This window comes from Vidua macroura, chromosome 6 (assembly GCF_024509145.1).
Source record: "Vidua macroura isolate BioBank_ID:100142 chromosome 6, ASM2450914v1, whole genome shotgun sequence".
Taxonomy (NCBI): domain Eukaryota; kingdom Metazoa; phylum Chordata; class Aves; order Passeriformes; family Viduidae; genus Vidua; species Vidua macroura.
In genome coordinates, this window is record NC_071576.1 from 59,355,470 (window position 1) to 59,369,851 (window position 14,382).

At 40.6% G+C, this 14,382-nt stretch overlaps 1 protein-coding gene across 2 annotated transcripts in view; it reads left to right on the forward strand.

The window, feature by feature from the left end:
* Positions 1 to 14,382, forward strand: part of PARVA (parvin alpha) — a 62,010-nt gene that overhangs the window by 25,634 nt on the left and 21,994 nt on the right. Inside the window, exons 1-4 of one of the 2 annotated variants that reach the window (XM_053980658.1) lie at positions 1,902 to 1,978; positions 12,603 to 12,692; positions 12,792 to 12,862; positions 13,477 to 13,579. In XM_053980658.1, the coding sequence (XP_053836633.1) occupies positions 1,951 to 1,978; positions 12,603 to 12,692; positions 12,792 to 12,862; positions 13,477 to 13,579 (292 nt within the window). In that variant the 5' untranslated portion in view covers positions 1,902 to 1,950. Of the gene's footprint in view, positions 1 to 1,901; positions 1,979 to 12,602; positions 12,693 to 12,791; positions 12,863 to 13,476; positions 13,580 to 14,382 lie in introns of those variants that run through there. The other variant, XM_053980657.1, reaches the window with a different exon arrangement.

Genomic DNA, 14,382 nt, shown 5'->3' on the forward strand with positions numbered 1-14,382 from the left:
ATTCCTCTACTGGGTCCCCAAGCTGTGCACTTCAGACCTGCTGAAGTTTTCAACTTCGTGCCCTGTTATACCCTCTGAGAAAAGAGCTCTGCTTTAGCTAATTTGCAGCTTTCTTGCTCTGCTGTAACCTCACCTATTATCTGGGCATGATCTTTTGTCTGCTTCTGTAGGTATAAAAACTCAGTGTAAAAGAAAAAAATTTCATTTACTATTTTTTTGTAAAATAATTACTTTTGCACGTGCAAAAAAATACCACTTTATGAACAGATGTAAATAATCACTTATAAAATAGGTTGAATTGATGATGCAGGTAGCTGTGACTTCAGACTTAATGAATTTTCTTAATATATAATAATTTTCAGCATCCTTCTTGACATTTCAAGTGAAGCATTGTTTTCCTTTAGCTGTACTTGTGTCCCAAACAGGATTGCCATAATAAAGTATGTGGGACACTTATGATTCTATTCAGAAATTAAGAAAAGGAAAGCTTGGTAAAGAACTGCCAGCTCAGTGTTGTCTGTAACTGAATGCTGTTATTCAGCAGTCCAGCAATGCAGATTTTCAGTGCCAGAAGGCAATGGGGCTCCAGGGGTCAGAATGGGGAACCCCATTACTACTTGTGAGTGCAGCATGAAACAGAAATGTTGGCAGGGAAAGCTGCTTTTAGGAGTGACCCAAAAGCTGCAGACCAGTGTGTATCAGCAACTCCTTAGAACTGGCAAAGAATGTGATGTCAGAACACTGATGAGAGCTCTGAGGCTTCTTCTGCAAGGAATCACATCTGATAGGAAAGCCGGGGCAGGAATGTTGTGAAGCACAGCTGAATAACCCTAAACAGTAAATATCACTCACTTCTCCATACTTGTCTTTTGGCACAGGTATTTTAAATGGAGTTCCATTGGAAATTAGAAAGGTAACTACTTTGCATGATTTAGAAACGAGCCAGGGATGTGTCACTTCCCTCCTCCTGCTCCAAGCTGAAACAAGCACTTAGACATTTTATAGCTTCTGAAAAGTTTTAGTCTGTAGAAAACTTCATAGGAATCCCAAGTAAGTAATTGCTTTAGATTACATTTTCATTACTGTCCCCCTTTGGAAGAACCCATAGACCATAAAACTAGTTTATTTCTTACCAGTAGTTTCTTATTTTTTTGATGGCTCATACCTCTCATTTCCTCTGCTTTTTAGCTTTTTATATGCTTTTGCCTGTTTCAGGGCTTAGTCCTTGTTCCATGTGAGTGTTGCTAATTATTTCAGTAGGGAAGTATTTGTAGAGAAAAAATACTGTGATCAGGATCTGAATTTGGTAATATTTGGTAATATCATGCGTGCATCTCAATTCAGACAACAGGATTCAAGTAACTCCTGTTGATCAGATTTTGTTTCACAACAACAAAAAACCCCAAAAAATTAAAAAAAAAAAAAAAAAAAGAGAACAAAATTTCCCATCCAATGTTGCAGTGTCTATGCATAGACTTTTCCTATGCTTTGAGGGGACCTGTGACTTTATTCAGTTACAAGGGGAAAAGGTACAAGTTACCCAGAACAGAAACAGCCTGGGATTGCTAAAAACGTGTGTTTGCACTTGCCCTTTGAGCACTTTGTTTAGTTGTATGACTGATAACAAAAGCACACAACCACAACTGCATCCCAGCCTTCAGAACACAACTGGCCAAGCTGCAAAAAGCAGATTTAGTTTCTTTTGCAGATGGTCTATGAGTCTCATGTGGCATCATATTAAATTATATAGGCAGTCAGTCGCTTGCTCTGAAGCGATGCTCTGAGCCAGGAGTTGTGATGTGCTTGGACCATTCTGGTGGAAAACAGGCTCGAAAGCTAAACCAGCTCCTCTGAAGAGAAGCAGAGCAGGGCCCTGCCAGGGGCTTCAAACACCTCAGGGACTGCAGTTCCCCATGGGATGCACTATGAGGGTGGCCCAGCGACCCTACGATGGGCTGTGGAGCATTTTGCCCTAAAGGTAGGAGCCCAGACCGACTCATCTGGTTGTTTTGCTTTTCTGGTTATTGCTTTCTGACCCTGTATTTTTACAATGGTAGTAATTTTTGGTTTGTAATATTCTGAAGATAAGAATGAGAGTTTATTTTCTTCTTGCTCCTGTCAGACTTTGTTTTTCCTGGGTAAAAGAAGAAGAATATACAGCAGTCTGTTAATGTTATTCCATGAAAGTATTTCTGCAATATGAAATAGAATTAGCTGTATTGTCCTGTGATGTTTCATAAGATTTTATGTTTCTATTAGCTTCATTTTGGTACAACTGCAGTCTTTGGGTAACACTGGCTCCAGTGTGAAAATAGTGATTTTTATCAGCTGAATTTCCACTCAGGGCAAGTTGTCATTTGTAGTCAAAAGCATGCTTGGGATAGCAATTTTCAAATGGACTATGTCTTATGCAGTCAGTAAGTTTTAATATTTGTGCTTATTAAAATGAAAACTGCATGGTACTATGCACTTTCTAAGAGGAATAATGACACAAACTCACAACATCAAAGCTAAAGGCTGCAGATTATTTTGGGGAAACTCTAAATGTGTTAGTGCCATAGAGTAAAACCCATTTGAGGTTATTTATGTCGATGATTGAGTTGCAGGTTTAGGTTTGCCCACCTGCAAAGTGAGACAGGACATAGAGCCACAGGTACTGTTGATGTGATTGTTCCTCATTATGAAATTGATGCATTGGCAATGACAGCAACCCAGGAAATGCATTTAACAGGTAGGAGTTCACCCAGGGATGTTTCCCTTGTCTGACAGCTCTTGACAGGTGCTAGCAAGTGCTGCTCCAAAATTCCAGCGTGTTTGAGATCTCTTGGAAGAGACAGTGGCACTGCATGTGCAGTTCAGAGCTGGGGCTTTACCCTTACGATGCTGGTCTTCAAAGAAACACCTCCATCAGATGAACAGTTCAGTCAGGTGGTTTGTTTTAGACAGGGCATTTGGAAGTTGGAGCAGCTGTTTGATTTTATAAGGAAATAAGCAAAATTAGGAATGCACGGAGGGTACCAGGCAGGGCCCATGAAGGGCAAGCCACAGGGCTGGATGAAAATCATTACTGGTTTATATGGAAAAAAGGGTGTTTTCTTTGCCATGACAGGGGTTTGGAAAGCAAAAGGTACAGGTATTCTGGCTGCTCTGTCAGGCTAATGTACATTACAGATGAGCTTTTAAGGCTGTATTTTAAGTGCCAGGCGTCCATTTTACAAGTGCAATTTGTCTCCAGAAAGGAAACATGTAGATGTGTTCTTTAAACTAGAATTGTGTTTTTTTCTATGCTGCAGAATAAGGATACTGCTGTTTTCTTCTGTTAAATTAATTAATTCTGATTAAGGGATTTGAAAACCTAGGCTGGGAAGTGTTGATTTATTTCCTGTGCAAATTGAGAACAAATTCTGCTTTCCTAAGCCAAACACAATTTCTAGCTTGTGCTACCAAAGTCCTGTCTTGCATCATCATCTTACACTTTTGTGTAAATGTGTTTTAGGAGGGTAGCACAGCTACACTATTGATCACACCACACTGTGATTTATGCCAGCTGACCAAAGTCCTCCCTCTAGGCAGGGATTTCTACAGACAGCCCTGATATATCTCATCTCTGAGCTAGCCCTTAGTGCTGCATGGCTGGAAAAGCAGAGGGGCTCCACACATGTGAGTGTGCAGCTTGGTAATGCACACTCGTGTTCCCTTTCTCAGGTCCTTGCTGTAGCAGTCAAAGCCTGAAGCTTTTCTGCTGTCAAATGCACGTTAACCTCAACATTGGCCAAGAGAACCCTGAAGGGCAGTTTAGTCTTCAGGATGCTAGAAGATATATTTCTTCCATTTTAAGGTTTCACTTGCAGCCTGTTACCAAATCCACCCCTTTTTCTTTCAGAATGTAGCTGGGTTTCTGTTGATCCAGCCAAAGCCACAGCCTATTTTTGCCATGTTGAAGGCCTGTCTTTAGATCCCAATTCCCAAATTAGATCCTGGTTCTGTCCTTGACTACAAACTCCAATTCCCTAGGACATACTGCAGATATTTTAAGAAACCATCTGTGTGTTAGGCACAAATATTAAACATGGCAAGAAATTTAAAATCTTTCAAGTCAAGGGGAAAAGCAGAAGTAGATGTTGCAAGTCAATTCTGCTCCTGAATCTGAGAACCATGGTTAGATACTCAGGACTGACACAGAAGGCAGCAAAAAAATGGACTCCAAACTGCCAGTTATGCAAATAAGTAATATATCTACATATTTGTATTAATTATTATTTCAATTTCTTATCCCATCTTTCTTGTGTTTGGTGTTTCTCCTGCCTTGGTGTCGACCCCAAACTTCATCCTGGTCAATTTTGATAGTAAAAAAAGATCTTGAAGCATGAGAAGCTTTCATAAAATACTAACGTGGTTTTGGTTTTTTTGGGTTTTTTTCCTTCTGGGACGTAGAAATGCTTGGCCACTTATTAAAAATCTTCTAATCCTTAGTCACAGAGTCTTTCTTTGAAGGTGATGAGATGCTTATCTCAAAACACAAGTAGTTCCAGTCACTGCAGTTTAAAAATGGGGACAATGTGTGACACATAAACCAGTTTGTAGTCTCTGAGAAGGAGCTTTAACTTTCCAGTAAAAGTAGTCATTTTTCTATTTCTTTCAAGAAAAAGCACTCATCTAGATTGCTGAGATGCAGTGGGTCTCTCTTTAACTTTTTCTCCTTCAGAAACAAGGCTTATATACACAAGAAGAAAAGAGCAAGAAATTCAGGAAATCCTCAGCTTGCTACTAATGTGCCCTCACATTCCTGAGAGCTATTTTTGGGTTTTCTCTTAGGAATAGCTAGAACTTGTTGAGCTGGGAAAGACTTCTTGGAACAGATCCTTGGTTTTGTCTTCTCTGCATGAGCTCTTCTTGTTGATGTTGGAATAGCTGCTCTTAGCTGGTTGGTGATTCACAAAATGAGGCAAGTCAGCCCTGTAAAATCTGCTTCTCCTCTCCACAATGTTTGGAAAAAAATTGTTGCAGCAAGCTGGTGAACATGTAAAAAGGACAATTGCCTCCAACTTGCACCAAAAGGTCTGTCTGCCTCTCTTCTGGGTATTACTACCTGCAGATTTGTTGTAACTTGAGAAATATCAAAATGTCAGTGAGGAGGATGCAAATGCTTTCCCTTCTGCTCTGTATGCCCCCAAGTACTCTGTGTTATGCTGAGATCCCTCAGTAAATCAGTTCAGAGATCTCTCAGTCCATACCTCAGTAAGCTGGAAATCTTAGCTGTCAGAGGATTTGTTTCCATAAAGTACTTTGCTGTCAAAGGATTTATTTCAATAAAGTATTTTGCATGTAGGGATACTACGTGCAGACCAGCTAACAACCTGTACGTTTCTGTTGCACAAACACCCTACCAAAGTATCTGGGGCTCCTTGGAGTTTGTTTTGGGATCAGATTCCACACAGCACATTTTGATAAGAACTTGGAATGGTCTCAGCATTTCTCATATGCGTGGTTTGTTCTTCAGTGGGAATAAGAACCAGCATCAATTGAACTCTTGTCTGTATTTGATCCCCAAATTGCATTTTGGGATTTTTCAGTAGGGTTTTAAACAACTCCTGTAGGGTGACAGGATTTTCAAAATGTCTGCAGATACTGCTTAGGTATTTTAAAAGACGTATTGAGAGGATGTGCAGAAGGAATGAATGGAATGATTGGCATCTGTGTTAGCTTGGCACTTCACTGCTTATTACCTCTTAGAAACTAGAAGGAAATTCTGGAGTTCTGAAAGAACCTTCATCCCAAATGAAATGAGAAAGCACGGAAGGCTTAATGAAGCTGGCAAAAGAGAATCACATGTACTCTTTTGAAAAAGGACTGAGTTTGCTTCCTGATTGTTTTTTACCTACCCAAAGCAGACATCTGTCTGTCTGTGGAGGGGTTCTTTCCCTGCCAATTGCAAAAATAGAAAGGAACAGCAAACTAGTCACTGAAGTTCTTGAGCGTGGTTTTGGACTTCAGAGAAAGTTCAAGGCAAAAGGCATTTAATTTGTTTTGCATACATGAAAATCAAATCATAGCATTTCTCCCATCTTTTATTGTGAACAGCATTACTCCTGTTCTTTTTGTGTGCATGCCTTGTTTGGTTTAATGGAGAAATAAGAAAAGAAAATAGATTCTTTTTTGGAGGCTGAGTACTAATGCAGAAACACTAAAGGCAGGCACATTGTTGTCAGCCAGTTTGCATATTTATTTACTTCTGCAAATGGTTGGCTTGGAGTCAGCAGTTAATGGAATGAGAATGATGTTCCTGTACAGATCATTTCCTGAGAAACATTTTCAATTACAAACATATCTCTGCTTTTCTTCCCTCATTTGTTATGTCTTGGAGAATAAATGGGGAGTAGCATTTACAACTTAAGGTTTATGTTCTGAAGACAATTTTAACAATGATCCCCACATAAAAAGGCCCTTTTGTAGTTGCAGACATATGTTTATGATGTTTTGTGCTGTGAATATCAAATTTCTGGTGGACGCTGTGTCACACTCTGCAAACTTGTAAACATCTATAAATCCATTGGATCATTTTAGTACCATGTGTAATGCAGATTTATTGTCTTTTGTGTGGATTTCTTTTGTTTCGGAGTTAAAGCTGAGCTGCCAGAATCCATGTTTAATGAATTATGTATTCCAGAAAATTAGGCAGTACTATTTTAGATTAATATTTTCTTTTCCCTTTGTGGATGTATTGGGTGCACATGCACGGGTATTAGAAATTAACATTTTGGATAGATGGCCCAGAAAGTAATTATGTACATTTGCTTGACTAAATAGTATAATTCTATAGAAGCCTGAACTATGACTTTCTGAACATGTTTTTGTTTTCTTTTTTTTTTTTTTCTCTCATTCTATAGCTGTCTTAAGTAATTTTGGTCAGTTTGCTCATTTACCATTACAAATCCAGAATTACTGCACTGGAATTATATCAGTTTATAGAACTAGAGTATGTGAGAGGGAACAGGAGTCATGCTGAGCCAGTGAGCTGGTAGAAATCATCACAAATCCACTGAGATCTGTGTGGATACAGTCATTTACACTCAAGTCTGTATTACAGGCTATCCAGGCAGTAGAAGAACTAAAGCTGCTGTTGTGCACGAGTGGTTACAAAAGCAAACCATCAAGGTCATGGGCATTTACCAGAAATTTGCACCCAATAAAGGGAATGTGAAACCAAAACCTGATTCATCTAAATTTGGCTCAGCTATAATTGAGTGTTTATCTTATACAAGAGCAGTAAAGACATATTATGCTGAAAATCAGCATTTTTCTAAACTGGCTGTAATTTCTGGCTGCATGTCTAAATGTATGTAGCATAGGCATGCATGTTTGAATGTGGGCATACATACAAATATCTAGGGTTATTCTGGCAATATGGTGTCTGCAGCTAGCCTTCCAAATGGTGCTTGTTCCAGGAAAAAATAGCTTAAGACAGAGACATGACATGTAAAGCTGCTACCTACTGTAGCAGTTTAAAATATCAGGGAGATTTTGACTTTCTTAGAGAAAGCTTAAACTCTTGGAGTCATATGAATGTCAGCAAATCTCAGCTTCCACAAAAAAAGAAAAAAAAAACCAAAAACAACAACCAAAACAAACAAACAAACAAACCTAACCCAATGTGCATAAAACCTTAAAAATGCTGAGGATCTTGAATGGAAAACCCTTATGCTAGAGAAAGAAAGAAAATTGAAGACCTGCAGAAATGTTATATATGTATATATGTCTGTAGGTGTATATGCATCTATCTAAACCTCCTGGATTTGAAAGATTTGGGTTAGAAGCAGTGTGGCATTGTGCTCCTCCAAAATGGTTTAGTTCTAGTTAATTGCATACTTTCAGGATTCATCCATTCCTGTCATAGCATTTCACTAATTTTAATTTGGTAAGTACAGAACAGTTACATGGGGAAGACATGGCTGCAGCACTCAGAGGAGAGGCTGTTTTACTCTGCATCTTGTTGTATTTGTTTCATGATTCTTCTGATGGATATAAAATACATCTAAACCACAGAGAGCGTGGTGATGTGGCATTGCTGAGCTCAGTTAAATAATGAGATGTGTTTCATTCAAATCAGAATAACTCTAAGCCCTGAATACTAAATAGGGCAGCAAAAAGCCTTCAAGCACACAAAATAAATGAGTAAAAAACCCAAATGAAACTGTCTAATAAATACAATGTGGAGCAACAGGCTGCATGTACTGGAGGAATTAAGGCAATTTGAACCGTATGGGCAGTGCTGCACTCTCAGATGTGCAGCTCCAATGGCAGTTGGATGCACACATCACAGGGCAGGCTCTGGCTCGGAGCACACGCCTGGATTTGATAGCATAGGTTTATGACCTCGTAATCCTAGAGCATCTAAAACAGTAAGAATTCCATCCAGCTTAAAATAGCTGCTGTAGTTGCTGTTGATACAGGCTCGAGGGCTCCCCGGCTCTGGGGCCAAATTTGGTGCTGGCATGATGGGAGGAAGTCTGTTGACAGCTGATAGCAGTGGAGTTGCACTTGATTACATCATAAGAAATTTGGCACGTGGAGCTGAATCAGAAGTCTGAGCAGAAATGTCCATTCCCTCATCCAGAGTTAAAACTGGGACTTCCACATTGCCAATCCACAGAGATTTGTCTGGCCCAGATGTAGCTGTTGCTTTTCAGGGTCTTGCTTTAAAAGTGCCTTCCCCCAGTTCCACTCAGCATGGTGACTGAAAAAAATCCCTGAAGGACTGGATTTTGCTGTCATGGCCAAAGAGATGAAGTCCCTAACCTTCCCAAGGCCAGCACGATGAGCGTAAGCCCCGTGGTAGCGGATGAACTGGGCTGGATCTGGGTCACAGCAGAGGGTGAGAACACAAAGGGGTCTTAGCTCTAATTGCTGGCCTTGTCCAGTGGCCAAGCATGCCCTGTGCCCAGCACACAGCCCTGGATGCTGTCCTTCACAGGAACTGCCACAGCTCCCAGTGCACTGCTCTGGCTCCTGGCAGCCTGTGTGGTAGAGATGAGCTGCTGCAGGTACATCCCATCCCCTCCTCCCTTCCTGGTGCCTTACACTGTAAGGCTTGGAGTGCAGCTCTTAAATGATGCTCCAAAGCCACTCCTCAACGTATTTCAAGAAATTAGATTATGTTATGTTAATTTCTCTATTAGGGCAAAAATTGCCCCAATACTGTGTTCTTTCTTTTTATTAAAATACTAAGTTGCTGAAGTGATTTCCATGAAATTAATTAAATTAATGAAAAGCAGCTGAAAAATGGACTCCTCTACTGAAACTGTGGTATGCAAACTCTTAACCTCAATCACATATTTGTGGTTGCTCTATAAACATCTAAGTGTATAGCAGTGATTTGTCATGGTATTTTTTTGATGGAAAGTCTTAGAAAGTGAGGCTATACTACACTACATAAGACATTTTCTCTCAGTTTGCATACAGCTTGATATAATGCATGTGCTTACCTGCTCCATTTAGTAGTATTACTAATCTGCAGTTAAATCTTTGCTCTTCAGTATTGGGAAAAAAAATGAAAAAGATGCTGTCAGTCTCAGGGTTTCATTCATGCCCCATGTTTTTTGCTTGTGGGGGACAGGAGGGCAGGAGGAGCCTTTATTATGGGACTAATACCAGCCTGGGGCATGGGTTGTCCACTGCAGAAAGCAGAGCTGAGGAGGAGCTGTCCTCTCTAAAAACTGGATCCATCTGGGATCCTTGGATCACCTGGAGGTGTGGTGGGTAGGTTCTGCAAATGGCTCTGGCAGGTGTGCAAAATGTCTGTGCTTACAGCTGTGTACAGAAAGCAGAGCCTAGCCCCTGCTGTGCACTAAATATAACACTTGCATTCTAGAACACGTCAGTGTTCTAGTTCCCCATGTATATCTATTATTGTCTTACTTGTATTTTATGTTCACTCTTCATGCAAAGATGTGGCAGGGGTTTGTTTGCTTTCTCTTATTCTCTCTGAAACTATGATGGAGGTCATGTTATTAAAGGTAGAATGATGTGCACGTTAGAGGACAGGTATGGCAGGGTTCAGTGGGCCTTGTAAATAATTCCTTACATAACCTTCAACCTGGAAAGGTCCACTCAGTCTCCTTGGAGAATTGTCAACAAGCTCTGCCAGCGAGCTCCTCTTTGGAGAGAGGAACCAAAAGCTTTCACTACTGTCCTTCACTTGGAAAATGAGCTGACTGCTTTCTCCAGTGTGTCTCACCCAAGCAGAGCATCCAGCCCTTTGGGCCAGGAGAGTTCAGTGGAGGCAGTTGGCTTGAATAGATTTTATTTACTGTGCTCCCTCTTGGGACTGATGGGAAAAAATCCCACGTTTTCTGCCTAGGAAGCTTTGTGTGAAGTCCTCCATGAGCTAAACATTTCAGAGCAGAAAGACCTCCACAGGGAAGCTTTTTACCCGCTGACATCTGCCCATAACCATTTTGAACCAAAAAAAAAAAAAAAAAAATTAAAAAAAATCAAAGAGGTTAATGAAACCAAGAAACCAACAGTGATTTTCTCTAAGGAGTGCTAGCAGTTTCAACAATTGCCATTACTTAATGTGCAAGCACTTCCCGAGATTGTACATGCTAGACCAACTTCATCCTTGCCATAACTCCTCAGAACTCAGCGGAGTTACATGAGGGATTAATTTGGTCCATTGCTTTCAGCAATCAGTTTTAGAGAATATACAACAATCGAGGGAACTGCTATTGTCAGCATCGGTTTATGACTCTTTAGAGCTGCTCAGTATTTGTATATTACAGATACATAAGCAGGGTGAGTGTATGGAGTGAAGCTATGGGTTCAGTGTTGAAGGTGGTGGATTTTTCAGAGTTATTTTTGTACCATTAAAAATAATAAACATTCTAGCAGCCATTATTGCTGTGAGTCTTACATAGATGCTTGAATACAGCTACACAGATCCTTGAAGCATGCACAGAAACATTTCATCTGGCAGACCACAAAACATTTCATGAAGCATAGAAAATATTTGGAAATTTCTAAGTCCTGTTATTGCACCAACTGACTGATGATCATGGTGTTCATGTGAATTTAGCTATACTTACTGCACCAAGGAAGTAAAGCTGACTTATGAGGCAGCCATGAGGGCAGAGACAAAAGAAGATCTTTAGAGTAGTTCTCTGTTTTCTTAAAAACCAAATTGTCTGTATAATTTTCACAATAAACTGAGGAAAGCATCAGCTGGTACATCTGAATTGTTGGATGGCGAATCTTGCATCTGCACATAAGTCAGATGTTTCAGTACATGTCAGAAGCTGTGGACAACTGCCTGAATCTTTAGGCCATATTCAGGATTGTTGGATTAAGTTATTTAAGTTTAAACTCTGGCTGGAACAGATGAGATAAGAACCAGTTCTGTTAAAGGTGTGTGCACTGGAATTTGAGTGGTCGATGCAACATTATTTCCTGGTCATGGCTAAGACAGCGAGCCCCTTTCCTGGTTTGGTAAATCAGCTTTGCACTGATTTCTTGTTCACAAAGCAAGGTACAAACGTGCGTGATCCCCGCTCTGGTTCCCTCCCTGCTCAGTGCTGGGAGTTCTTCCACAGCACAGGGTTGTGTGTTGGCTTGTTGGTATTTCTTGCCCTCTGTTAGGGAGGCATGTTTGGGCAGTTTTGGAAGGGTTTTGTCTTTGCAGCCTATTAAAGTTTGGGTCACCCAGGGGAATGAACAAAGTTGCTCTGGCCTGTACTGGGTACAGAACAAGAGACAGGCTTCCCTTTACACCTTCCTTTAGTCTTTTCTTCTCAAGAACATTGATTTTTGCAGAATGTGGGGACTTTGGCTGTCTGAGTAAGACCTTGTCCATATTTCCTGACAACTGCTGGCATCTCCAAACTATGGGGTCTCATATTACTTCCCCATTCCTGGGGAAGTTCTTTTTCAACCGCGACTCCACACTAAGGCAACCCTTCTGAGGGTTCATCATCCTACGCTGTGTCTTGCTGCTGTGATTTCTGCTGAAGAAAGGCCAAGAGCACAGGCCAGAAGCATCCTGCAGCCTGCTCCAGTGCAGGTCTGCACTCTAGACACTGCAGACCCATCAGCATCCTGGGCAGCAGAATGTGCTGTGTGCTGCACCTTCAGTCCAGAATCGTTCCTCAGCCTGGTGACTCCTGGGTGGGTGGGTACACTGCCACACCAGCTCTTCCCAAGGAGCTGAACTTGAAGCATCTCCAGAGCCATGGTGACATGCTGAGAGCAGTAACCATCTCCCTCAGCTGAAATGATTCATTAGTGTTAAAGTGTCAGGACCATTAACATGCAAGTGAGCCTTTTAAAAATTTGAGGACAATGGGCCATGTCCTGGAAAAGATTTGAGGTAATTGTGTTGGTTCCAGCACCATTATCCATGAAAAATGTACTCACAGAAGTAAAGGTTTGTTGGCTGGGCCTCCCATTTTTGTTAGCTTTACTTTATTGCTGTAGTTACACGCAGTGGCTTATCTAATAGAGTCATGTTCTTATAAAGAAATTAAGACAATTAATGCTACTTTTAGTGAGAGTGAAATAGTATGTAAAATTAAGTTGAAATTTGACCAAGCTTTTCTTTTTCTATTTCCTAGTGTCTGAATTACAGGAAGAAGGAATAAATGCCATTAACTTACCTCTCAGTCCCATTCCATTTGAACTAGACCCTGAGGACACTATGCTAGGTAATTCACAAAAATTTTACATCTCAACATGAAAACTTGATGTAAAACGAAGAGTTGTGCCTGGGATAGTTTCTAATGTTTCTCTCTTAAACCTTCCAGAGGAAAATGAAGTCCGAACAATGGTGGATCCAAATTCGAGAAATGATCCAAAATTACAAGAACTAATGAAGGTAATTAAAGCCTGTAAACCCTGTCAGGAAAATGCAACTATTTTTAATGCCATCCCTGCCTCTTTCACTTGAACACTTGAAAGCACTAGTTAGATATTAATTAGTTGGAACCACATGGTATGTACATCCCAGTGGAATGGGGAGGTCATTTGTGGCAGTATCTTTCTCTAGATGTGGCACAGAGAGACTTAAAAGTTTATATTAAAATCCTGAGTCCAGAGTCTCTGTCCCATCCCACCCCCAATCAAAGATCACACTGATTTTCCCTTGTCTTTGTGATTCTTGGGGTTAAAAATTTAGCAGGATGCTTCATTAAAATCAACTTCTGCACCTTTTGCTTCACAATAAGATGTTAAAATGCTACTGAAAGCAAGGGAAAGATTTCAGTCTAGAAGATACTGCATTAATTAGTGTTTGTCTAGACCTTGGGGTGCATTGGCACAGCCACCTCAGGTGAGTCCTTCTTGAGTCTTTCCTGTTTGCTCCTGAAGGTATGTCAGACTGTATTTTGAGCCACTGCAGCTTTGGTATTCTTTCTGCTAAGAAAAATGACATGTGGTTTAAATTGGAAATGAATAGTGTATAATACTGCCAAATTTGTGTTTCCCACATAGGTATTAATTGACTGGATTAATGATGTGTTGGTAGGAGAGAGGATTATTGTGAAAGACTTGGCTGAAGACCTGTATGATGGACAAGTATTGCAGAAATTATTTGGTAAGAAAAAATACACGTGCACAGTGTTGAGGCACTTTGTCAAGAAGTGGATCTCTTGTTCCTGCTCAGGAGCCTCGGTATCATCTTACATTTATGCCACTAAGTGATATAAAAATAGCATTGTGTTATGAGACCCCTGAGCAATGGGCTGTGTGCACAGCCCTCGTGGCTGCAGTGCAATGTGTGGTGCTCTGCAGCTGATGAGAACAGCACAAAGCCTACCTGGGGTGCTGCAGAGGGAGGGCTCTTGTCTTGGCAACAGTATTCAGTCCAATTAAATTTATTATCTGCATTTGGGCTGCACAGACTTTGCCGTGTTACAAGTGGAAAGTAAGTTTGAAGGCAAGGGCATTCTCAGTACCATGGTGGATGTTTTTAATCTCTGCTCATTCCATGCTATAGTTTCTTCATCGCAAGGTTCCTCTGGAAAGTTGGAATTTCTTTCTGGTTTGATGTCTGGTTTTTAACATGACTGAGGTAATGGTGCCCAGTGGACTGCGATCTGAACTTCAGCTGAGAAACAGATAGAGAAAAGAAGCTGCTAATGCAGAGTTGGCATGTGCTTTTTACACTGTTGGCTTGAAAGCCATTTTCTTAGTTATTACAGCTCATAAAGTCTCCAGTAAATTTCTTTCCAGTATCCTAAATGAATCTTGAAACATCATGTGAGCCTTTCTAATAAAGACTTCACAGACTATTCCCTTCTATGAATGGTTAAGCTGTGGAATATGTTGTGATGGACTGGATATGCCCAGACTGAGCAATTGGATTGTCATGGGCAGACCTCCAGTGACTTCACCCAA